The sequence below is a fragment of the Lutra lutra genome, chromosome 3 (genome assembly GCF_902655055.1).
Source record: "Lutra lutra chromosome 3, mLutLut1.2, whole genome shotgun sequence".
NCBI classification, from domain to species: Eukaryota; Metazoa; Chordata; class Mammalia; order Carnivora; family Mustelidae; genus Lutra; species Lutra lutra.
In genome coordinates, this window is record NC_062280.1 from 9,700,613 (window position 1) to 9,725,987 (window position 25,375).

Here is a 25,375-nt window from a genome sequence, read left to right on the forward strand (position 1 = left end):
GCGGCCCTGCGCTCCCTCGGATTGGCCAGGAGGATGACGACAGCGTTTACAGTAGGCCTTACAGGAAGTGGGAGCTTGCGTCAGCTTTGCGCTTTCAGGGTGGGAAGAGGGGGCGTGTCTGGCGGCTCACGGGGCCCGCCGATTGGTGGGAAGGCCCGAGCCGGGCGGCTCGGCCCGCCGCAGGAGGGCGGTGCCGTGGCCCTGGTCCCGGAGGTGGCGACCGGCTTCAGTGAGATGATCATGGCAGCTCGGACCGGTCAGAGGGCTCTGAGGAAGGTGGTTTCGGGATGCCGTCCAAAGACGACGGCAGCGGCCGAAACCCCGGCTCCGGCGCAGCGGCCTGCGGGGAACGTCAGGTAATAAACAACAGGGGTGCTGCGACGGGGGTAGCTTTCGGCCCGGGCTTGCTGAGTGGAGGGACCGAGGAATTTTGAAGTGAGGCGGCGCCGGACTGGAGGCATTTTGGCGTCTCTAAGGGGAGAGAGTGTCCTGAGATCGGCATTTGAGGGACTCGGGCTTCGCGCTCGTCACTCCGGGCGAGAGGCTCGCGGGCCTGCCTTAGACGCTGCGCCGGGGTCGGTGACTCGCTACCCTCGCGAGAGGTGGTGAATCCGCGGCGGCGCGACTGATCGGCCGCGGATAAAGTAGCCGGTCGCGGGTTCTTGGGACTCTTCCGGGCTCCTCCCCCACGGCCTGCCGTCGCGGTTCTCGGAAAGTTCCAACTTCGCGGCTCGCGAGCGGCCGGCTGCCGGGCTGCGGGAGTTCGTGGCCCGGCGGCGAGCCCTCTTCTGCTCCCCGGCGAGTTGGCCGGAAGTACTCTCCCAGCGTCGGGTAGGGGTCCTCGACTCCGCCCTTCCGTGCTTACAAAACAAAACGTAGCCGAAGTAGGGGACCTCGATTTTGTTTTCCACTCGACTGTAACTTGTCCTGTAACCTTGAACCAGCCCTTGATTTTCCTGGTTGGTTCCTTTTTGGTGGGTGGAGGTGGAGTCAGGAACGATTCCACACTTCCACCGCTTCGTTTCTTTCTACTGATGACTTTGGAATAAATTATGCTCGAAAATTACAGTGTCTAAAGTGTATTCAGTTGTAAACAGTACAGAATGAAGGGAGAAAGCACAAATGTTAAGTTCCAGGAATTTAGATTTAATGAATTTTTCAAGTACCCCAAACCCCCGCCAACTCTCAATCCTTTTAGACAAATAATGGTTGAAATTGAAATAAAATATCGCATATCGTTTAGTCCTGCTGAAGGAAACAACCTGAAAAACTAGTTCTAAGCAGAACATAGCCTATCCTGCTTTAAATTGTTTGTGTTACCCTTATAAAATGTTGGCTTGCAAATAAAACTCATATTTCTAAGAAAAAATATGATTGTTTTAATGATCGAATTAAGGCTTAGATTCCAAGACAAATATTTATTTATAATAATGAAGAGGGAGGGAGTTTATGAGCTCATTTTTAGGCAAAAGCATTAACATACGTTCTGGCCTTTATTAGAGTATTTGAGATGTAGTATTATTGGAAGGTGAGTGACAAAAAGCGGTCCATCATTTGATTCAGTTTTAATTTCATAGTTTAACAATACATATGTCTGTATGTCTCCTCGTTGCAGTTGAAGACATCATTCTTGATAATGTGTGAAAATGGATGTGCTGTCCAGGGCTTGTAACCATAGTTTGGGAACTCACCAGGAAAACTATTAGCGTGCTCTAAACACAGATATTTCTTTAATAATTGTAATCAGATTGTGTAAGGGTTGTTTGGGGGTTTTGGGGGGGGGGCAGGGAGAAGGGGAGGTTGGGGCAATGGTATTACATAAACTTGGTACAAAATTCAAAACCATGTACAGTGGTTTCATAGTCAACCACGTCACCTCTTCAGAAGCAGTGGTCTTAGATTTTTTTAAATAAAGGTTTTCAGAGATGCTGCCTTTTCTGACATTGATTTATCAGAAAATTATTAAGTGTGCTCAATATCTGTCTCATAATTGGCTTCCAATAATAGGTGACAAAGTATACGAAAAGTGGGGAAATAGATGAAACTTTTAACAAAGTCGCCTAAAGAATATCTTACAAGGGAAATGTGATTAGGTATTTTGTACACCAGATTTGCTTTTTGTGATCAATATAACTAACAGAGATCCTAAATTATGTGACTTTTTAAAGAGGGGAGGTGAATTAACTGCCTACTTTTTTATTTCCGCTGTTCTGCTTCATTTAGCAGAGTGACTGTCATTCATTTTTATTGGTGTAATCTGACTGCTAAGCAAACTCCATAGGTTTACTCTAAAGAAAAATCACAATGGGCTTATTTTAATATTATCTCTGCCTTTAAAATAAGATTCACATAACAAACCATATTTTTAAAGATTTTTGGGAACACTAACACTTTTATTCTCTCTAGGAGATGAATCTATCTAAAATGGCAACATCTTTTTCTCTCTAGGAGATGAATCTATCTAAAACTTCTTTTGACTAAAAAAGAATATCATAGATATCTTTAAAATATGCTGTTACCATCATTATAAAACCAAATACTTCCTCTGATATCCCTTTAGAAAACCTAGAATTCTGAAAGCTGTCTTGTTTTACTATATTTTCCCCATTGTTCATTTTTTTGAAGTGTTATTTAGAGTTGGATACATAAATATCTTAAAATCTTAAAAGGGGCCAATAAGTTCATCAATGCAGTTCATATGTTTTACTCTTTTTTTCTTTTTAAAGATTTTATTTATTTATTTGACAGAGATCACAAGTAGGCAGAGATGCAGGCAGAGAGAGAGGAAGGGAAGCAGGCTCCCCACTAAGCAGAGTGCCTGATGCAGGGCTTGATCCCAGGACCCTGGAATCACGACCTGAGCCGAAGGCAGAGGCTTTAACCCATTGAGCCACCCAGGCGCCCCTATATGTTTTATTCTTTTCCATTACATCTTAATTAATAGTTGTGCAGTGTTTAGCTTAACCATTTTCATTGACCTCTATTTTACTGCCTCTGGAATAAGCCCATCTAATTTTTTTTTAAAGATTTTATTTATTTATTTGACAGACAGAGATCACAAGTAGGCAGAGAGGCAGGCAGAGAGAGAGGAGGAAGCAGGCTCCCCGCCAAGCAGAGAGCCCGATGCAGGGCTCGATCCCAGGACCCTAGGATCACGACCTGAGCCGAAAGCAGAGGCTTTATAACCCACTGAGCCACCCAGGTGCCCCAAGCCCATCTAATTTTTATAAAGAGTATTAATTTTTCAAAAGTTCTTTCTTGTATTCTGGAGCCCAAATTTGTTTCCATCCAACTGGACTTTTGTTTTACATTTTGGAACCATACTCTCAGGTATCATCCCTGTCTTCTGGCTGAATATTCCCCATTTCTTCAACCATTCTTTGTTTGACTTCATTGTCTCTTCCTCCCTGGCCACATTGTAGGGTGTCTATGTCCTTAAAGAAATTTTATTTATATGTAAATTCTATTTTATAAAGCAAATTTTATGTATGACATAAGGAGTTTTGACCAGGCCATCCATTACCCTTTTAAAAAAATAATTTGGGGGGCGCCTGGGTGGCTCAGTGGGTTAAGCCGCTGCCTTCAGCTCGGGTCATGATCTCAGGGTCCTGGGATCGAGCCCCGCATCGGGCTCTCTGCTCAGCAGGGAGCCTGCTCCCTCCTCTCTCTCTGACTGTCTCTCTGCCTGCTTGTGATCTCTCTGTCAAATAAATAAATAAAATCTTAAAAAAAAAATAATTTGGGCCCACTAAGAACTGTTTAACAGCTCACATGCTGAATCAGCTCGTCCTGAAAATGGATGGAGCTGGAGGGTTGGCCCATACCTGGGCATCACTGGCAGTTGGTGGCCTATAAGTGGGACAGGAGTGGGTGGGGGGGTAGCCTCTGCAGTTCCTTCCCAGCCCCCAACCCGTTTAAAAAAACTAAAAAAGGGGCGCCTCGGTGGCTCAGTGGGTTAAGGCCTCTGCCTTCGGCGCAGGTCATGATCCCAGGGTCCTGGGATCAAGCCCCACATCGGGCTGTCTGCTCCGCAGGGAGCCTGCTTCATCTTCTCTCTCTCTCTGCCTGCCTCTCTGCCTACTTGTGATCTCTGTCTGTCAAATAAATAAATAAAATCTTAAAAAAAAAAGAAGAAATATTAAAAAAATAATAATTTGGGGGCGCCTGGGTGGCTCAGTGGATTAAGCGGCTGACTCTTGATTTTGGCTCAGGTTATGATTTCAGGGTTCTGGGGTCAAGCCCCACTTTGGGCTCTACCCTCAGCAGGGATTCCGCTTCAGGATTCTCCCTCTCCCTCTGCCCCTCCAGTGTGCATGCGCGCTGTCTCTCTCTCATAAATAAATAAAATCTTTTTTAAAAAATACCATTTAAAAAAATAATTTGAAGATTTGATTTAATGAAATAACACTCTCTTACTTGGAATTCTTAAACAGCTTCTCACCAAGGATAAATTCCAATTTGTTTTATCCTGGTTAATAATTCCTAGCATGACCCAGCTCTAGTCTGTCTAACATTATTTCATGGTACTCTCCTGGCCTGCTATAATGCTGCTACACTGTTAGTCTTAGTCTCTGGATACTGCCAAGCTCTTTCCCTACTACCTGGAATGCCCCCCATCTACTTCTCCTCCTTCCATACACACACACACACACACACACACACATTTCTTATGTACATACATACCTATTTCTCTCTTTCCATGGCTAACTTCTTCCATTAAGTTGCAGCTGAAATATAACCTCAGAAAACTTCTACACTACCCTATCTAGAGGAGCTCCCAATTACATGTCCCCACCCCCATTTCTTTCTTAGCACTGTTTTTGAATCCTCACCTACAAAGTAATCCTCATAGAGTGAATTTTTATTTTTACCATTATATCCCTACTGCCTAGCACAGAACAAGAGCTCAATAAGTATGTGAACTAATACATGAATAGTAGTATAAAATAGTTATGTAATAATCTTAGTAGGGAAAGGCAAAAATATTCGTGTGAAAAAAAGTATATCAGGCATCTATATTTAGAAGTACCCCAAACAAGTCACACTTTAGTTTCCTTGACATGAGTTTTTACATATGTGCATTGAAACGGAGATTGGAAGGGAAAGAACAAAGCAACAGATCTAACAGGGCCACTAGATCTCCAGTCTCCAGTCTCGGAGTAGATCAAGAAGTAAGGAACCTCTGGATCCAGCTGGGGAGACAACCTGGATAGATGAGTTAGAAAATAGATGATGGAGGGGTCCTGGCTGGCTCAGTCAGTAGAGCATGTGACTCTTGGTCTCAGGGTTATGAGTTCGAGCCCCACATTGCGGGTAGAGTTTACTTTAAAAAAAAAAAAGAAAAGAAAATAGATGATGAATATTCTAGCAAGTGTATGAGAAGAATATATTGTGACTATAGACTGAAAGCCAACTTTCTGGGAAAGATACCATTTGTGCCAGAAACTTCTAACCCTAACTGTAAGCTGTTATTTTTAGTTTTCTTTATGGCACTTAAGAAACTTTTTTTTCTGTGTGCCTGTGCATACATGTGTGCGCACTGTGTCTATGTCTACGTGTGTGTGTGCATTTTTCAGGAATATTCTAAAGTTGTGAAGCCTTCTAAAGTGTGACAGTTACTGGGGTGCCAGGCTGGCTGGTTGATGGAGCATGTGACTCTTCATCTTGGGAACATGAGTTTGAGGCCCATGTTGGGTGTAGAGATTACTTTAAAAAAAAAAAAGTGACATGTGATAAGTATTTTACAGTCTAATTTGTGTTTTCTTTTAATTTTCAGTGCTACTCTAAATCAAGTACTTTTTGTCTCTTTAGATATTCAGCTTCCTGTGGCATACTGATGAGCAGAACTCTTCTGCTACATACCTCAATTTTGCCTAAGGAGATCTACTCAAGAACCTTCTTCAAAATTGCTGCACCATTAATAAACAAAAGAAAAGAATATTCAGAGAGGAGAATTATAGGGTTTGTATAGAATAACAGTTCTGCTAAAGGAGTATGTTCACAATTTTCTGTAGAATATCGTGACTTTTTTCCTGGATTTTCTTCGTACAGACTATGCTTTGGTTTTTCTAGTTGGGCCTTTCCATAGCTTTTGCTCTTTTATAAATATTTGTTGAATAAACATAATTATGTGGTAACTTTATAGGATAGATTTAAACCTTGGTGTGTAAAGGAAGTAATTGAACTGTTTAGACCTGCATTTTTGTACACCGTTTGTTTTTATAGTGGCAACATTAGTGGTATGTTGGGCCCAATATGTTTATATAGCTCCCTCACATATAGACATGCATAGGTAGGTAATATACAGATGTGCTAAGCGGCTCCTACCACTTGGAGCGTAGGTTGTCAGACTTTTTCTGTAAAGGACCTGGTAGTAAATATGTTAGGTTTTGTGGACCGTACTGTTTCCGTAGCAGCCAATCAACTCTGTCATTGTAATTGTACCCCAAGTGACATATTGCTGTAGACAATATGTAATAAATGTGTGACTCTGTGCTAATAAAACTTTATTTGCAGAATCATGCAATGGGCAAGGCTGGGCCCTTGATCTAGGGGTTATATAGAGAAGAGAATAGAGAGACTGCAGTTCTGCTAAACCAGAAATACAGCATCTGTTCATATGGGAATTTCTACAAGGGGGTCTCAGCAGGCCATTAAGTATTACATGAATTCTTGTACAAGTGCATTTCATTAATTTTTTCAGTAGCTTTTTCTGTTCTGATTTTTCTGTAGTGAAGGACCTTCAGCAGACTCAGCTTTTGTCACTAAAATTACCTTTATTACTGGCTAAGTCACTGTATTGGTTAAGGTAATACTAGCAGCTACACAGGTAAAACCCCAAAGTTTATTTCTTTCTTATGTAAAGTTCAAGTGGGTGTTCCCCATCCATGGGCAGCAGCTTAGGAACCTAGGCTCCATCTAACTTGTGCCTTTTGTAATTTCTTAGTCCTCGGAGTCTCTTAAAGATAGACTCGATTCTAAACCGCATTGAGGGATGCCTGGGTGGCTCAGTCAGTTAAGTGTCTGCCTTTAGCTCAGGTCATGATCCCAGCGTGCTGAGATCGAGTCCCACATGGGGCTCCTTGCTCAGCAGGGAGCCTTCTTCCTCTTCTGGCCATTCTCCCTGCTTGTGCACTCTCTCTCCCCTGCACAGCGATAAATATTAAATAAATAAGTAAAATCTTTAAAAAAAAATCAACCATATTGATCTGGAAGGGATTATTGGCACGAACTAGTCACATAATACCATCTAAATGCAAGAGGGAAATTGGGAATAGTAGCCTCTGGGGCGGGGGGAGCAACTTCTTCCCAGCAATAACACCATGTAAAGGGAGCCTAAATAATCGGGTAGGGAGACATCTTTGCCAGAGCTGGTATCTGTGAATGAAAAGATAAATAATGCGTTGGTCTGTTTTACGTTTGTATCACTACCAATATCTTTTTTTTATGCTGTGTGCCTGTCATTTGACAGGTATTATTGGGTGCTTTATATTTATAGTTTCATTTAATTCTCACAATAGCCATGTAAGGTAGGTGTTGTTATTCCCATTTTAGAGATGGGGAAACTAAAGCTCATGGAGATAATGTACATTAAGTGTCATGCATGAATCCTAAGATTTTTTTCCCACCATATTTACTTATTGTTATTTACTTCCTTATTCTTTCTCATGCTGAATTTCTTTTTATTACAAATTGGTCTTACCGAGTGATCATCTTACCTTTTTTCCATATTTGACATAAACACATAATATTAGTTACTATTTATTAAGTGCCCCTTTTTTTTTTTTTAAAGATTTTGTTTATTTATCTGACAGTTCACAAGTAGGCAGAGAGAGAGAGAGGGAAGCAGGCTCCCTGCCGAGCAGAGAGCCCTATGCGGGGCTCGATCCCAGGATTCTGGAATCACGACCTGAGCCGAAGGCAGAGGCCTAACCCCTTGAGCCACCCAGGCGCCCCAAGTGCTCTTTTTTTAAATTAAAGATTTTATTTATTTATTTGAGAAGGAGAGAGCGTGTGCACAAGCAGGGAGGGGCAGAGGGACAAGCAGACTCCCCACTGAGTGAGGAGCCCAACATGGGGCGCCATCCCAGGATCCTGAAATCATGACCTGAGCCAAAGTCCAACGCTTAACCGACTGAGCCAACCAGGTGTCCCTTTATTAAATGATTATTAAGTTTTGTGTACTATGCCAAAATGATTTCACTTAACCCTTAAAAGAACCCTGTAGAGTTACTTTTTAGTTATTGATGAAGAAAATAAAATTGAGAGGCAAAACAACCTACCCAGGGTCATGTGGCTTTAGGGTTGGTACTTGAGCATAGTCCTTTCTGACTACCAAGCCCATCCCCTTGACCACTATGCTATACTACTTTCTTAGATGCTTTTATTACAATTTTAAAATATTTCATTATTACATTATTTTATTATTATATAAAATAAATCATTTTATTATTTATTACAATTAACTTCCTGGCTACAAGATTTCATACTTCTTCATGGGATTTATTTTAGCATTTATCTCAAAGTGAGTAAAACCTCAGAGGTTTTAGGAGGTAGGGTTTTTTTTTCCCCTCCCCTCTACTGTGGACTTCATTTCATGATCATAAAGATTAATTTAAACATACATAAAGACTCATTCTCTCTTATTCCAAAGCATCCCTTTTGTAATTTAGATTGTGATTGTTTAAATTACTGTATATATTTTTTTCTTTCCCTTTTCACATTTTATTGGCCACTGGGAGGAGGTGTCCTCCCTGCCATAAGAGGTGCTCCCAGTTTCTTTAGCCCCTCCAAGCTTGGGCCCTGTGGGGTGGCGGGCACTGGGTAGTTGTAGGGCGTGGCCTGATTGATCATGACCCTGTACCTGTTGAAGAGGGGACAGAATCACACTCCCAGCCGTCTTTGTCAGGCCACAGCGGTGGTCTCAAATACTGTTATCATTTCTAAGTTGAATTATGTTGTAACAGTGGTGAGTGTTTATAAGAATAATATGAATCTGGCTCTCGTTATTCACTCATCTTTTGCGTGTTCCATAGACTGTTGGTTTCTGTTTGTTTGCTTTCTATTGAGGCCCTGAAGTTTTTGTGTTGAATTTATTTGTAGGTGTTTTGCATTTCTATAGTATAGACTGTTTTCTAACTGGTTCTTGTTAATATAGGAAAGGCATTAATTTTTAAAGTTCTGTAACAGGTTACTTGACTGAATTCTGAATTGCTTCTCTTCTGAATTGATAGTCCTGTAACCTGCCGACTGGTCATTTCGCGTAATACTGTTACACACATATATCTCATATTTCATGTTCTGATTTGATTACATTGACTAATACTTTGAAAACAATGTTTTGTTTTCATCTTGAATTACTTAAATTTTTAAATTTAAATTCAATTAATTAATGTAAAATGTATTATTAGTTTTAGAGTTATAGATACATCATGTGCCCTTCTTAATGTCTACTATCCAATTACACCGCCTCCCCACAGCAGCCCTCGGTTTGTTTCTTATAATTAAGATTCTCTTACGGTTTGTCTCCCTCTCACATTCTGTCTCATTTTATTTTTTCCTCTCTTCTCCTCTGATTCTGTGTGTTGTTTCTTAAATTCCACATATGAGTGAGATCATATGATAATCGTCTTTCTCTGATTGATTTATTTCACTTAGTGTAGTACCCTCTAGTTTCATCCATGTTGCAAATGGCAAGATTTCATTTTGATGGAGGAGTAGTATTCCATTGTGTGTGTGTGTGTGTGTGTGTGTGTATACATATATATATATATATATATATATATGTATGTATGTATATATATAGCACATCTTCTTTATCCATTCATCTGACAATGGACATCTGGGCTCTTTCCACACTTTGGCTATTGTGGACATTGGTACTATAAACATTGGGGTGCAGGTGCCCCTTCAGAACACTACATTTGTATCTTTGAGGTAAATACTTTGTAGTGTAATTGCTGGGTCATAGGGTAACTCTATTTTCAATTTTTGAGGAACCTCCATACTGTTTTCCAGGGGGGCTACGCCAGCTTGCCTTTGCACCAACAGCATAAAGGGGTTCCCCTTTCTCGGCATCCTCACCAACATCTCTTGTTTCCTGAATTGTTAATTTTAGCCATTCTGACTGGCGTGAGGTGGTGTATCATTGTGGTTTTGATTTGTATTTTTTTTCTGTTGGCCATTTGGGTATCTTCTTTGGAGAAACGTCTGTTCATGTCTTTTGCTTATTTCTTGATTGGATTATTTGTTCTTTGGGTGTTGAGTTTGATAAGTTCTCTATAGATTTTGGATACTTGCCCTTTATCTGTTTTGTCATTTGCAGATATCTTCTTCCATTCTGTTGGTTGCCTTTTGGTTTTGTTGACTGTTGCCTTTGCTGTGCAAAAGCTTTTTATCCTGAGAAAGTCCCAGTAGTTCATTTTCGCCTTCGTTTCCCTTGTCTTTGGAGATGTGTCTAGATGTGTTGCTGTGGCTGAGGTCACAGATGTTGCTGCCTATGTTCTCTAGGATTTTGTTGGATCCCTGTCTCACATTTAGGTCTTTCATCCATTTTGAGTCTATTTTTGTGAGTGGTATAAGGAAATGGTCCAGTTTCATTCTTTTGCATGTGGCTGTCCAATTTTCCCAGCACCACTTTTTGAAGAGGCTGTCCTTTTTCCATTGGACATTCTTTCCTGCTTTGTGGAAGATTAGTTGACCATAGAGTTGAGGGTCCATTTCTGGCTTCTGGTCCATTGATCTATGTGCCTGTTTTTGTGCCAGTACCATAATGTCTTGATGATTATAGGTTTGTAATAGAGCTTGAAGTCTGGCATTGTGATGCCACCAGCTTTGTTTTGTTGTTTTTCAACATTCCTTTGGCTATTTGGGGGTCTTTCCTGGTTCCACACAACTTTTAGGATTGTTTGTTCCAGTTCTGTGAAATAAGTTGATGGTATTTTGATAGGGATTGCATTGAATGTGTAGATTGGTCTAGGTAGCATAGACATTTTAACAATGTTTGTTCTTCCAATCCATGAGCATGGAACATTTTTCCATTTCTTTGTGTCTTCTACAATTTATTTCATGAGTGTTCTACAGTTTTCTGAGTACAGATCCTTTGCTTCTTTGATTAGGTTTATTCCTAGGTGTCTTACGGTTTTGGGTGTAATTTTAAATGCTATTGAGTCCTTAATTTCTCTTTCTTCTGTCTCATTATTAGTGTATAGAAATGCAATGAATTTCTGTGCATTGATTTTATATCCTGCCACTTTGCTGAACTCTAGTATGAGTTGTAGCAATTTTGGGGTGGAATCTTTTGGGTTTTCCACATAGAGTATCATGTCATCTACGAAGAGTGAGAGTTTGGCTTCTTTGCTGATTCGGATGCCCTTTATTTCTTTTTGTTATCTGATTGCTGACACTAGGGCTTGTAGTACTGTGTTTAACAACAGTGGTGGTAGTAAACATCCCTTTTGTGTTCCTGACTTTAGGGAAAGTGCTCAGTTTTTCCCCATTGAGAATGATATTTGCTATGGGCTTTTATGATATTGAGGTACATTCCCTCCAGTCCTACACTGTGAAGAGTGTAGTCAAGAAGTGTAGTTAAGAGTGTGATCAAGGGGCGCCTGGGTGGCTCAGAGGGTTAAATAAAGCCTCTGCCTTCGGCTCAGGTCATAATCCCAGGGTTCTGGGATCGAGCCCTGTGTCGGGCTCTCTGCTCAGCGGGGAGCCTGCTTCCCCCCTCTCTCTCTGCCTGCCTCTCTGCCTACTTGTGATCTCTGTCTGTCAAATAAATAAATAAAAATCTTAAAAAAAATAAAAGAGTGTAATCAAGAAAGGATGCTAAAAAAAAAAAAAAGAAAGGATGCTATACTGGTCAGATGCTTTTTCTACACCTTTTGAGAGGAGCAGTTGGTTCTTGTCCTTTCTTTTACTAATGTAGTGTATTAAATTGACTGGTTTGAAGAGGTTGAACCACCCTTGCGGCCCAGGAGTAAACCCCATTGGTCGTGGTGATTCATCCTTTTAATGTACTGTTGGATCCTATTGACAAGTATCTTGGTGAGGATTTTTGCATCCATGTTCATCAGGGATATTGGTCTGTAATTCTTCTTTTTGATGGGGTCTTTGTCTGGTTTTGGGATCAAGGTCATACTAACTTCATAGAAATTGTTGGAAAGTTTTTCTTCCATTTCTATTTTTTGAAACAGCTTCAGAAGTATATAGTAATTTTTTAAAAGATTTTATTTATTTATTTGACACAAGGAGAGAGAGATAACAAGAGAGAAAGCACAAGCAGGAGGAGTGGCAGGTGGAGGGAGAGGCAGATGCAGGCTCCCCGCTGAGCAAGGAGCCTATTGCAGGGCTCAGTCTTGGGATCATGACCTGAGGGAAAGGCAGATGCTTAACTGACTGAGCCACCCAGGCACCCTGGTAGTAATTCTTCTTTGTGTTTGGTAGAATTCCCCTGGGAAGCCATCTGTCCCTGGGCTTTTGTTTTTTAGGAGATTTTTGATTATTGCTTCAATTTCCTTGCTGGTTATGTATCTGTTCAGGATTTCTTTGTCTTCCTGTTTAAGTTTTTGTAGCTCATATGTTTCTAGGAACACATCCATTTCTTCTAGGTTGCCTAATTTGTTGGCATATAGTTGCTCAGCATATGTTCTTATAATTGTATTTCTTCAGTGTTGGTTGTGATCTCTCTCTTTCATTCATGATTTTATTTATTTGGGTCCTTTCTCTGTTGTATTGTTCTTTTGGTTTCTATGTCATTGATTTCTGCTCTGATCTTTATTATTTCTCTTCTGCTGCTGAGTTTAGGCTTTATTTTCTGTTCTTTCTCCAGCTCCTTTGGGTAGAAGGTTAGGTTGTGTATTGAGACCTTTTTTGTTTCTTGAGAAAGGCTTGTATTGATATATACTTCCCTCCTAGGACCACCTTTGTTGTATCCCAAAGACTGGAAACAGTTGTGTTTTTTTTTTTTCACTTGTTTCTATGATTTTTTTTAATTCTTTAATTTCCTGGTTGACCATTCATTCTTTAGTAGGATGCTCTTTAGCCTCCACGTATTTGAGTTCTTTGCAAATTTCCTTTGTGATTGAGTTCTAGTTTCAAAGTATTATAGTCCAAAAATATGCAGGGAATGATCCTTGTCTTTTGGTACCAGTTGAGACTTGATTTATGACCTAGTATGTGATCTGTTCTCTAGAATGTTCCATGTGCAGTGGAGAAAAATGTATACTCTGTTGCTTCTGGTTGGAAATGTTCTGAATGTAGCTGTGAAGTCCCTCTGGTCCAGTGTGTCATTCAAAACCCTGTTTCCTTGTTTATCTTCTGCTTAGATGTTCTGCGCATTGCAGTGAGGGGGTGTTAAAGTCCCCTACTATTATTGTATTATTATTGATGTGTTTCTTTAATTTTGTTATTAATTGGCTTATATAATTGGCTCCTCCCATTTTAGGGAAATAAATATTTACAATCGTTAGATCTTCTTGTTGGAGATACCCTTTAATTATGACATAGTGTCCTTTCTTATCTCTTACTACCATCTTTGTTTTAAAATCTAAATTTGTCTGATAGAAGGATTGCCATCCCAGCTTTCTTTTGATGTTCATTAGCATGATAAATGGTTTTCCACCTCCTTTTCAATCTGGAGGTGACTTTGGATCTAAAATGAGTCTCTTGCGGACAGCATATTGATGAGTCTTGCCTTTTTATCCATTCTGATACCCTGTGTCTTTTGATTGGGACATTTAGCTTATTTACATTTAGAGTAACTATTGAAAGATATGAATTCAGTGCCATTGTGTTACCTGTAAAGTCACTGTTTCTATATGTTGTCTCTGTTCTTTTCTGATCTGTTACTTTTAGGGTCTCTTTTTGCTCCAAGTATCCCTTTTAATATTTCTTGCAGGCCTGTTTGGTGATCACAAATTCTTTTAGTTTCTGTTTGACCTGGAAACTTGCTCTTTCCTTCTATTTTGAATGACATCCTAGCTGGATAAGGTATTCTTGGCTGGATATTTTTCTCACTTAGCACCCTGAATATATCATGCCAGTCCTTTCTGGCCTTCTGGTTTCTGTGGATAGATCTGCTGCCAGTCTAATGTTTCTACCTTGCAGGTTACTGACCACTGGTCCCAAGCTGCTTTCAGGAAATTCTCCTTGACTCTGAGATTTGTAAATGTTATTATTATATGTCAGGGTGTTGACCTATTTTTATTGATTTTGAGGGGGGTTCTCTGTGCTCCCTGGACTTGAATGCCTGTTTCCTTCCCCAGATTAGGGAAGTCCTCCACTTTAATTTGCTCCAATATACCAATATATCTTCTGCCCCCGCCTTCTTCTGGGATCCCAATTATTCTAATATTGTTTTGGTTAATGGTATCACTTATCTCTTGAATTCTCCCCTCATGACCCAGGAGTTGTTTATCTCTCATTTTCTCAGCTTCTTTTTTCTCCATCATTTAGTCTTCCGTGTCCCTAATTCTCTCTTCTGCCTCATTTATCCTAGCAGTTAGAGCCTCCATTTTTTATTACATCTCATTAATAGCCTTTTTGATTTTGACTTTAGATTTTAGTTCTTTTATTTCTCCAGAAAGGGATTCTCTTGTGTCTTCTATGCTTTTTTCAAGCCTACCTAGTATCTTTATAATCATTATTCTGAACCCTTGTTCCTACATCTTACTTCTGTCCATACTGATTAGGTTCCTGGCAGTCAGTACTGCCTCTTTTTCTCTTTTCTGAAGTTAGTTTTTCCATCTTGTTGTTCTACCTTGCAGAAAGTGGTCGTTTTTCTACTTGTAGAGTTGCAGCTATTCTTTTCTTAGCTCTCCGGTTGGGTTTACAGGTGTTCAGAATGATTTTATAACTATCTAGCTGAATTCCTGGAACCAGATGAAACTAAGGTCTCCTACTCCTCTGCCATCTTGGACTCCTCCCCAAAACAACATTACCTAACCACAATAACTAGCATCTTTATCTTATTTCTAACTCTAATGGGAATGCTATTTGATCATTTATGGAGGGAATTACACAGTTTTTATTCTTTTGGTTAATATGGTTATAATAATATAATTCTTGGTTTTAAGCCATCCATGAATCTTTAAAAGAGTTGCATTTGATTGCTAATTTTTTTTAATACATTGCTGGATTTTATTTGCTAATATTTAGTCTCCAGATTTTATTTTTTATGTTGTCATATTCAGGTTGGCAGGGCATTATGCTGGCTCATTAAAAGAATGAGAGGTTTCCCTTGTGTTCTAGAATGGCTTCTTTTTTTATAAATAACAAAAATACTACATGCTTGTATAAAAACCTAACAGTATAGAAGTATATGTGCTATCTTTACTCCTACTTCTTTTTCTTGAGTTAAAAACAACTTATTGTTGAGGTGCTTGGGTGGCTCTGTTAAGCATCTGCCTTCAGTTCAGGTCATGATCTCGGGGTCCTGGGATCGAGCCCCACATTGTATTTCATTACAGATATTCTATTAACATAACAATTAGTTTCAGGAAAAACTAAACATCAAATGTTTAAAAGTGAGGAATATAGTATTTACTTATAATTTTTCCTAAATGGATAATAGAATTATCCATATACTGCCTGCTTTGTAAAGTGCTTTTTTTCATATAATAATATATTGTAAACCTCCTTGCTCTAAAGTATATATTTTATCTTAAAAAAAAGACACAAAACTTTAAAAACAAAGGGGGGTGCTTGGCTGGCTAAGTCAGAAAAGCACACAACTCTTGGTCTCAGGGTCATGAGTTTGAGCCCCATGTTGGGTGTAGAGATTACTAAAATAAATAAATAAACAAACAAGCAAACAAACTTTAAGTATATATTTGATTTAATTCTTTTAAATAACTGGTAGAGAGTTCCGCAGTATGGATATACCATAATTTATTAATACTTCTTATTATATTAAGCATTTATTACTGTCCATCCTCTGATATGTATTTAAGTTGCTTTCAGTTGAGGGTATTTTTTTTAAGATTTTATTTATTCGTTTGAGAGAGAGAGAGTGAGCACACGAGCAGGGGAGAGGTGGGGAGGCAAAGTGTGAAGCCAGCTCCCCACTGAGCAGGAGGCCCGAGCAGGACTCTATCCCAGGACCCTGAGGTTATGACCTGAGCCACCCAGGTACCCTGTTTTTTTTGTTTTTTGTATTTTTTTTCCAAACTCTCGATTTTTAAATGATGGCCACTAATTAAAATTTCAAAAAACACATCTCTAAGCCAGATTCAGCCTGTGGTGTGCTAAGTTATGACCTCTGCTTTATACAAATATTTAGCTCCCTTTTATTTTTTTGTATTGCTTTGAAGTCATTCATTTCATTATGTGGTTTAGCATGATTGCCAAATGATTTATTGCCTTATACACACTAAGTTTTATTTATATTCAGTTTAAAGTATTCACGTGCCTTATAACTAGGTGTAGTTAACACCTCCTTTTTTTTTTTTCAAGATATTCTATGCAGGAAATGTACGATGTGGTATCAGGAATGGAGGATTACAAGCATTTTGTTCCTTGGTGCAAAAAATCAGATGTAATATCAAAGAGAACCGGATATTGCAAAACACGATTAGAAATTGGGTTTCCACCTGTGTTGGAGCGCTACACATCAGTAGTAACCTTGGTGAAACCACATTTGGTAAAGGTAATGGTTTTGGTTTTCATTGTTTTTAAATATTTCCCAAATGTTGATTATATCAAACGAGTTAAAGTATAATAGCTTAAAAGTATTTCCCTAAACTAATGAGAGAAGGAGGGCGAAAAAACAAATAATTTCTTATGTCTCTTAACTATGCTGTTTTATACAATATTAGCATTTTTCTTTCCAAACAGAAATTTTACTAGAATATGTAAATAAGAAGCTTTTTCTTCATTTGAGGATTACTGACCCTTGGGAAAGATTGGACCACACAAATGAAAAATGTTTAAAGTTAATTTTTGCCCTAGTTTTTTTTTTTTTTTTTTTTTAAGTTAAGGGAAAGTGAGAGGCTAAAGAAGGGTAAAAAAGATACAAATGTGGGTAACAAACATTGTTGAGGTCATCCTGCCATGCAGTGGGTACTGAAATGCGAGGTACTATTACATGCATTATACTGATTATCTTACCCTTGTCAGAAGAGGGGACATGTATAGACAGATACCCAGGCTTCAACACACAGAAAGGCAGAATTCCATCGAGTTCTTGTGAATTCTTAGAGTTTTTTGACCAAAGGCTTAAAGCTTAGTTGTATTTTATGCCCATAGGATATCATTTCTTGGTAATTAGCCAGAGCTAAATGCCTTTGTCAGCTCCTTGTTAGGCACTGAGGGAGGTTGCGTCTCTTATACTGGAGAAAGTCTACTGTCCAGTGAAGCTAAAAGTTGGGAGTCCACACTCGTCTTACTCTCAAACTTGAACTCCTCTTAAAAGGCCATGCCCCAGTGGGACTTTGCCATTGTGACGGTTCCACCTGTTTGTCTCATAGTTTTGGAGTTCTTTACTACTATACTGTGCTGTCTCTCTTACAATAGCTAGCATTGTAAGAGAGCTCTTTGTAGGGCTTTACTGGAATTATTAACTTATTCTTCTCTACAGCCCTTTGAGATTCAAATGTTAACTGTTCTCCATCTTATGGTTGAGCAAATTAAGGCTTAGAAGAGTTAGGTAACTTGCCCTAGGTTACAGAGCCAAGACCCTGGCTCAGTCTTTCTGACACCAGTGAGTATCTATATAATCTTAAAACATTTTTCTATTTCCTGACCTCAGGGTCTTATAACTTTAAATCTTCATGTATTATGCTGCATCTAACTAAAAGAACTCTTGGGAGGGAAAAAAAAACCCTGTGTTTGGTTAAGCATTCAGCACGCACTCTGCTTAGAATTTCTCTCTCTCTCTCCCTTTGCCCCTGTGTGCAATGCTCTCTCTCTCTCTCTCTTTCTCTCCAATGAATAAGTAAATCTTTAAAAAGAAAGAAAAAAATCTTCATAATAACATCTATGAAATGATCATTGCTATCTCAATTTTATGAGGCTTAGAGAAATTATGAACCTCATGCAAACTCATACTGTATGTCAGATCCCAAAGCTATTTTTCCATTAAAATAAGCTTCTTCACTTAATGTGCTAATTTATTGTTTGAAGATGTATTTGAGAATAACACGCAACTACATACACTCAGCTTTCAGTTGTCCCTGGAATCATGTTTTGGATTTTAATACCTAATACAAGCCTGTGGCACAAAATTCAAATCATTAAAACCAAGGGATCAGCACAAGCCATGTGACTTTTTTTCTGCAAATTATTTATTGCCCCAAATGTGCCTGTGACAAATCAGTAATTCTACTGTACATGAATTTGCAATGGCCAGAAGCCCTTGAAGGTTTTCAGCAGATTTAATAAAGGCATTGGTTCAGGAAATCTTACTGCCTGGGGCACAGGCTAAAGATTTTACATGCCATAGTTTGTATGGTCTAGGTCAGTTCATCAGAAGAACCAGTTGTAGGTCGTCATCATAACACCTCCTATTGTAGTCAGTATCTCTTCTGTTAGGAATGAGGCCGTTAGCAATATCTAAACATACCAGGAAAAATCTGTGGGTCCTTGGGCTAGATTATTGGTATGAATACAGCACTGCCACATTTTGTGAAAAAGTAGTCAGAGGAAGTTGGTATATTATAGTGAGTATTCCCAATAACTGTTTCTCCTTCATTGTTAAATTTCCTATAAGCTGCCTTTTTTTTTTTTTTTTTGAGAGAGGGATTGAGAAAATCTTAAGCAGACTCCACTCCGATATAGGGCTCAATCTCATGACCCTGAGACCATGACCTGGGCTGAAATCAAGAGTCAAATGCGTAACTAACTGAGCCACCTAGGCACCCCTCGTATAAGCTCCTTATATGATTGTAAAGAAGGGTAGAACATTTACCTTAAAGTTCAGTAACTGAAATAATAAGATTTTATAGTAGATTGTTGATGCTTTTAAAAATTAGATGGTCAGGGGTGCCTGGGTGGCTCAGTGGGTTAAAGCCTCTGCCTTCGGCTCAGGTTATGATCCCAGGGTCCTGGGATTGAGCCCCGCATCGGCCTCTCTGCTCAGCGGGGAGCCTGCTTCCTCCTCTCTCTCTCTGCCTGCCTCTCTGCCTACTTGTGATCTCTGTCAAATAAATAAATAAAATCTTTGAAAAAAAAAAACCAAAAAACAAAAAATAAAAATTAGATGGTCATTATTGAACTGTATATAAAACTGAACCCTTGAAGAAAACTTTCACTTTTCCTCACTAACTTAGCATGTGACTAAATTTAGTTATTATTTAGCATTCTGATGACTATTACTTTATCATGTCTAAATAAATTTTAAAACATTTATTGGTTTCCATTTTAACAATTAAAATATTTTCTTTTATAAATGTGGAAACAGCATTTCTCTGTAAATGCTTTTTAATATGGATGCAATTGATTTTCTTTATAATGATTCTACTGTGTTTTCATCTGATAATTGACTCAAAAGAGTTTTGATGAAGAGGAAGTGAGGAATAAACTGTAAATATCTTTTAAGCTCTTTGGCTTCTACTTGAAACTATCTGTGGAGAGATCCAGATATAGTCAGAATTAATCCTGCATTCTGTGTTTAGGGAGCCAATAGCTGGGGAAGAAAAAGTACACTCTGGGGGAAAAGAGATTATATGTGCAAGTCCTTTTAGCTGATCTGTAGTGTATAAGCTCATGGGAGGGACATCTAAACTGGTAAGAGGAATACGTTATCAAAGAAAAAAGGGATAGAGGCACCTGGATTCTTTCTCTGACCCTTCTGTGCTGCCTCCCCACCCCTCACCCTGGCCCTGGCTTGTGAGTGTTTTCTTTAAAAAAAAGGAAAAAAAAGAATAGAGAGACTTGATTTTTTATTGGCCCCAGGAGATGCCAAAAGAGATGGAAACTTAAGGCTTAGTTGGGGAGGGGGGTGTTGACTTTGTTTTTTTGTTTGTTTGTTTGTTTTTAAGATTTTATTTATTTGAAAGAGGCGAGCACTCTCACACGAGAGTGAGGGCGGGAGCAGAGGGAAAGAGAGAAGCTGAGCCCCCGCTGAGAAGGGAGCCTGACTGACATGCGGCTTGATCCCAGGACCCTGAAATCATGATCTGAGCAGAAAGCAGAGGGTTAACTGACTGAGAGGCACCCAGGGGCCCTGGGTGTTGTCTTTGAAATAAGAATTTAAAAAAAAAAAAAAAAAGAATTTAAAAGATGGTTTGCTGGTGAGGGAAGGAGGTGATACGTATTCTTGAGATCAGTTGTCTACTAGTATTAAGGCCCAGATAGTGTCTTAGGATACTAAGTAAAGAAGCTGAACTTCATTCAAAGTCATAATCAGTCCTGACAATCTTCTAGGCTGCCATTTTTTCACACTGCAGGAGGCAGCTCTTAGTGGGTCTCAATCAGCCTTCTTTGAATGATACAGCATGGGAAATCTCAAGATGCCACTGTACATCTCTAAATACTGTGTTTCAGTGTGTACATACACATCTAAAATAAACATGAACAGTGAAGAGATTAGAGGTTAGAAAGCAATGGATCAGGGACATGGGCCAGGGCCAGACTCAGGAAAACTAGAACCACAGTTGCCCTTAGAAATAGAGAATAATGTCAGTAAATGTGACAGCTGAGAGAAAAATCTTTGGTAGGAAAGGAGAATTCTAGAACCCTACTTGGGATCTGTGCCAGATACCTTATAACTATTTTAGACATATAATGATGGCATAAAATATATATTATACTTATTTTATAGATTTAAGGAAATATGGTACAGGGAATTAAATGGTTCAGGATTACTTATAAGTGGCAGGGCCGGAAATAAACTTCCAGAAAAATCACTTCCTGTTTTGCTGATGAAGGAGAAAACTGTAAGCACCCTGAGTGACAGCCAGCCGTGAAGGGCGGAACTGACAATCTTGGGGATCCCAGGAGGAAAGAAAATGGCTTATATTGGCAAGAGATTACTTTCTAGTACCAAACTGAAAATGAGGTGTTTTTTTTATCCCCTGTGATCTGACGTACAAACATATTTTAGAAAGAAATCATCCTCAGGGCACCTGAGTGGCTCAGTTGGTTTAGCGACTGACTTGTTTTCTGCTCAGGTTGTGATCTCAAGGTCATGGGGTCAGGCCCTGCATTGCCCACGCTCAGCACGGAGTCTACTTAAGACTGTCTCCCTCTGCTCTCCACCCCACCTTATGCTCTATCTTGCTCTCTCTCTCTAAAATGAAATAAATCCTTAAAAATTTAAAAATTAAGGGGCGCCTGGGTGGCTCAGTGGGTTAAAGCCTCTGCCTTTACCTCAGGTCATGATCTCAAGGTCCTGGGATCGAGCCCCGCATCGGGCTCTCTGCTCTGCGGGAAGCCTGCTTCCTCCTCTCTCTCTTTGCCTGCCTCTCTGCCTACTCTCTCTCTCTGTCAAATAAATAAAATCTTAAAAAAAAAAAAAAAAAGATTTTATTAAAAAAATTTTGAAAATTAAATAAATCATTCTCAACTGTAGATTCTAGACAGTCTAAATGGAATTTTACTGCATTTTTTTTTTTTCCATTTCATTCTAGGCATCCTGTACTGATGGGAGGCTTTTCAATCATTTGGAGACTGTTTGGCGTTTTAGCCCAGGTCTTCCTGGCTACCCAAGAACTTGTACCTTGGATTTTTCAGTAAGTCTCTCTTACAGCCGTTGGTTTGTTCCAAGTATCAGGTGAAGTTGATAAAGAAGGAATAATCCATTGATTAGAATCCACCTGCTGTCATGAATCTTACGTGCATAGTGATTACTGAAAGACGGCTTTCAGAAAATCTCAAATTCTGAATATTGAATACCTTTTTCTATACAAACTTTATAAGAAGGATTACTAATGAATCTTTCTCTTTTTGTATTTCTTGAAACCTTGAATAGTCATTGCTTCTCTATTGTCTCATTTTTATAGGTCCACAGATTATAAGACACATATTATGACTTCACTAAGAGCTTAATAACGGTTTATTAACACCAAATAATATCTACACATTGGTTTATGATACAGAAATAAAGTGCAGAAGGGGGAAAATGTGTTTTTAAAATCTAGGGACTATGGTATTTCCTTGTTCACATCACCTTAGCTATAGAAAACTTAAAGCCACTTGTGGCTTTTCTTTGAACAGATAATACATGAGTTTTTCTCTGTATTTGCAACTCAGGCATTGCATTTCAAGGAATAGTCATAATTTTGATTAAATTACTATATGCTGCTGTTCTAAGCTCTTAAGTTGTTTTCATTCAGAAATGAGTGGACAGTAATGGAACAGTTGGGGAAATTTGAATAAGGCCTGTGTAGATTAGATATTAGTGTTATTACCTAATAGCATTAACTCTTAATTTCCTGGCTTTACTAATTACATTGTGGTTATATAAGGCATTGAAAAAGGGAAATTTGGGTGATGGGTGTATGAGAAATCTTTGTACTATTTTTCCAAGCTTTTTTATAAATTTGAAATTACTTCAAAATGAAAAACTATCAAAAAATGAAAATTAAAGCAGTTTTTAAAGTTAGTGGGAAAAAAAAGTTAGTGGGTATTTGGTCCTTTAAGAACTGTTTCTCAAACCATCTGCCTTGACTTATATCTTGAGGAGATATAAATGAAATTCTAAATCATTGTTGACTTAAAGATTGTACCACCTACCCCATCTGTTTAGTGGCTCACTCTCCTCTTCCTGCTGCTACTTTTCCCAGAATACCTATCAGCAGGATTAGTTCCCTACTTTATTTCCTTTTGAGAGATAGGATAGATCTAAAAGGGGCACATTAAAAAAGAAGCCAGAATAATATGGTGTTCATTCAGTAAAGCTTTTTTCCAGTTTTCTTTAACTTAATAATAAAAGCAGATTATTTATCTTGAAATGACATTGAGGCTGTGTTTACTTAAGCTTATGGTACCAGCAGGAGTTGGGTTTACTGTGGAAACTGAGCATCTATCTTCTGAGGGAGGTTAAAAAATCTCATCTAGATACACCCCTCCAGCTCTGCCTTAGATACTGGCCAGGCAGCCCATTTCACACTGTGTATACCACTACTCTAAGTAGAGATTGAGTTAAAGATCTTCCTAAAATAATTAACCTTTTCCTACAGATTTCTTTTGAATTTCGCTCCCTTCTACACTCTCAGCTTGCCACACTGTTTTTTGATGAAGTTGTAAAGCAGATGGTAGCTGCCTTTGAAAGAAGAGCGTGTAAGCTGTATGGTCCAGAAACAAATATACCTCGGGAATTAATGCTTCATGAAGTTCATCACACGTAAAGGGAAAAAGAACTGGTCACCTACTTATAACTTTAGCTTATTCACTTTTAGGAAGTGCTTTTATCATTTGCCTTCAGGAGTCAGAAAGCATTTGTTAAACCCAGCTTTGATTATAAATCTGCACCATTGAGAATTTGCACTTGGAATATGGAACCACATGTATATAGAATTCAATCAAGTGTAATTCAGAGTAATGGGTGTATTAGCATGTTTACGATAATGGGATGTCATCACTATTGCTAGAATATGGACAGCACTCTTACCAGAAATTGAAACTGTAAATTTAAACCTTTTAATTATCACCTTATTTGAAAGTTAGTTGAGATACTCACGTAGTAGGTATTCTATTAACCATATCATCTTTAAGTTATTAAATTCAGACTATTTATAACTTATTGTCATAGGACATGCCTCTTAGCTTAGGATATTTGGGTAATCATCAGATATTTAAAGTAAACTTTGACTTAAAAATACTGTTAATGAAGGTTCCTTGGCTACTTTCCTTATTTTTAAATTGTTCTTACGGGCGGTAGGTAATTCAGTGCCATGAATAGTGAGATTAACTCCCAGATAAACAGTGAATATTTTTTTTGGTGAGTGGTCCAGAGCTTTAAGCTACTTCTCTTGTAGTTTGCAACCCTCTCCCAGGTACTTTCACTACTCTTTCGATAATGCTGATTGTTCGTCAAATCTTGCCTATAATAGTGGGCAATGGATTACGATAAGTTGGTTGATATGGTTCCAGCACCATGCATCCCTATTTTCTATTTATTGTGTGTACTCACTTTCCATAATATATTTCAAACTGGTATTTTTGTAAACAAATCAATGTCGAAGGACTGAAGTGGTAACTTAATAAAGTTAATTTGTTTATTTTTTGTACAGTTATTTTGGTTATTGAAATCCTATGTTATATCCCTGTGTATTTTTTTTAAAGATTTTATTTATTTATTTGATAGACAGAGATCACAAATAGGCAGAGAAGCAGGCAGACAGAGAGGGGGAAGCAGGCTCCCTGCTGAGCAGAGAGCCCAATGCGGGGCTTGATCCCAGGACCCTGAGATCATGACCTGAGCTGAAGGCAGAGGCTTTAACCCACTGAGCCACCCAGGTGCCCCTATCCATGTGTATTTTAACTAGACGTAGTAAAGTCTCACTGTAGCATTTTATGAAACAAATCTGGGCAAAATTCAGCCTTCCTTTAATTAATACTGATCTTCCTTTCACTCCATACCCAACAACCCTTTTGCATTACCTTCTAGTCAGAGTGCTATTTGTTTCCTCAGATCAACAAGAAACCTCAGTAATTAGCTCCCTACATAAAAGCATGTTTGCATCAATTTTTTTGATAAATCTGTTTTGACTGCCTGCCGTGTACCACTTGCTGGTTATACAGTGGTGAAGGACTCCTACAGCCTGCTTGGGCTTCACACAGGTAAAGAAGTGTCTTTCCACTTACAAATGAGGTATCCCCTCAGAGTGTCTGTAGTTTGTATATAATTACCTTTTATTTATTTATTTATTTATTTATTATTATTATTATTTTATAAAGATTTTATTTATTTATTTGACAGGCAGAGATCACAAGTAGGCAGAGAGTCAGGCAGAGAGAGAGGAGAAAGCAGGCTCCCCGCTGAGCAGAGAGCCCGATGTGGGGCTCGATCCCAGGACCCTGGGATCATGACCTGAGCCGAAGGCAGAGGCCCTAACCCACTGAGCCGCCCATGCGCCCCTATTTATTTTTTTTTTTTAAGATTTTATTGATTTATTAGAGCGAGCAAGAGCATGAGCCGGGCAGGGAAGAGGGACAAGCCAGTGGCCTGCTGAGTGGGGAGCCTACTGCGGGACTCAATCCCAAGACCCCGAGATTATGTCCTGAGCCGAAGTCAGACCCTTAACCGACTGAGCCACCCAGGTGCCCCTATAATTGCTTTTTCAAAAGCAAATTATTTTTCAAATACCAGAGATAAGATCCAGATAATTTTTTTATCCCTGCTTATATTACTTTTCTTTTGATGGATAGAAGAACCTGTAATTTATCACTGTTCTTGTAAATGCCATAGATAAGCTCTCGGGTTCAGAATCTAACT

General features: G+C 39.0%; 1 protein-coding gene across 1 annotated transcript; it reads left to right on the forward strand.

Annotated features, from left to right (window-relative positions):
* The first annotated feature begins 126 nt into the window (after positions 1 to 126).
* Positions 127 to 24,173, forward strand: COQ10B (coenzyme Q10B). Its single transcript, XM_047720666.1, has 5 exons — positions 127 to 356; positions 5,812 to 5,961; positions 16,453 to 16,645; positions 21,567 to 21,668; positions 23,118 to 24,173. The coding sequence occupies exons 1-5, from the start codon at positions 235 to 237 to the stop codon at positions 23,283 to 23,285; spliced, it is 735 nt and encodes a 244-aa protein (XP_047576622.1). The 5' UTR covers positions 127 to 234; the 3' UTR covers positions 23,286 to 24,173.
* Positions 24,174 to 25,375: the final 1,202 nt, after the last annotated feature.

Coding starts and splice junctions, on each gene's coding strand:
- COQ10B (XM_047720666.1), top strand. CDS start 235: ATGATCATGGCAGCTCGGACCGGTCAGAGGGCTCTGAGGAAGGTGGTT. Junction 5,962..16,452: donor TCAGAGAGGAGAATTATAGG/GTTTGTATAGAA, acceptor TTTTTTTTCAAG/ATATTCTATGCAGGAAATGT. Junction 21,669..23,117: donor CTTGTACCTTGGATTTTTCA/GTAAGTCTCTCT, acceptor CTTTTCCTACAG/ATTTCTTTTGAATTTCGCTC.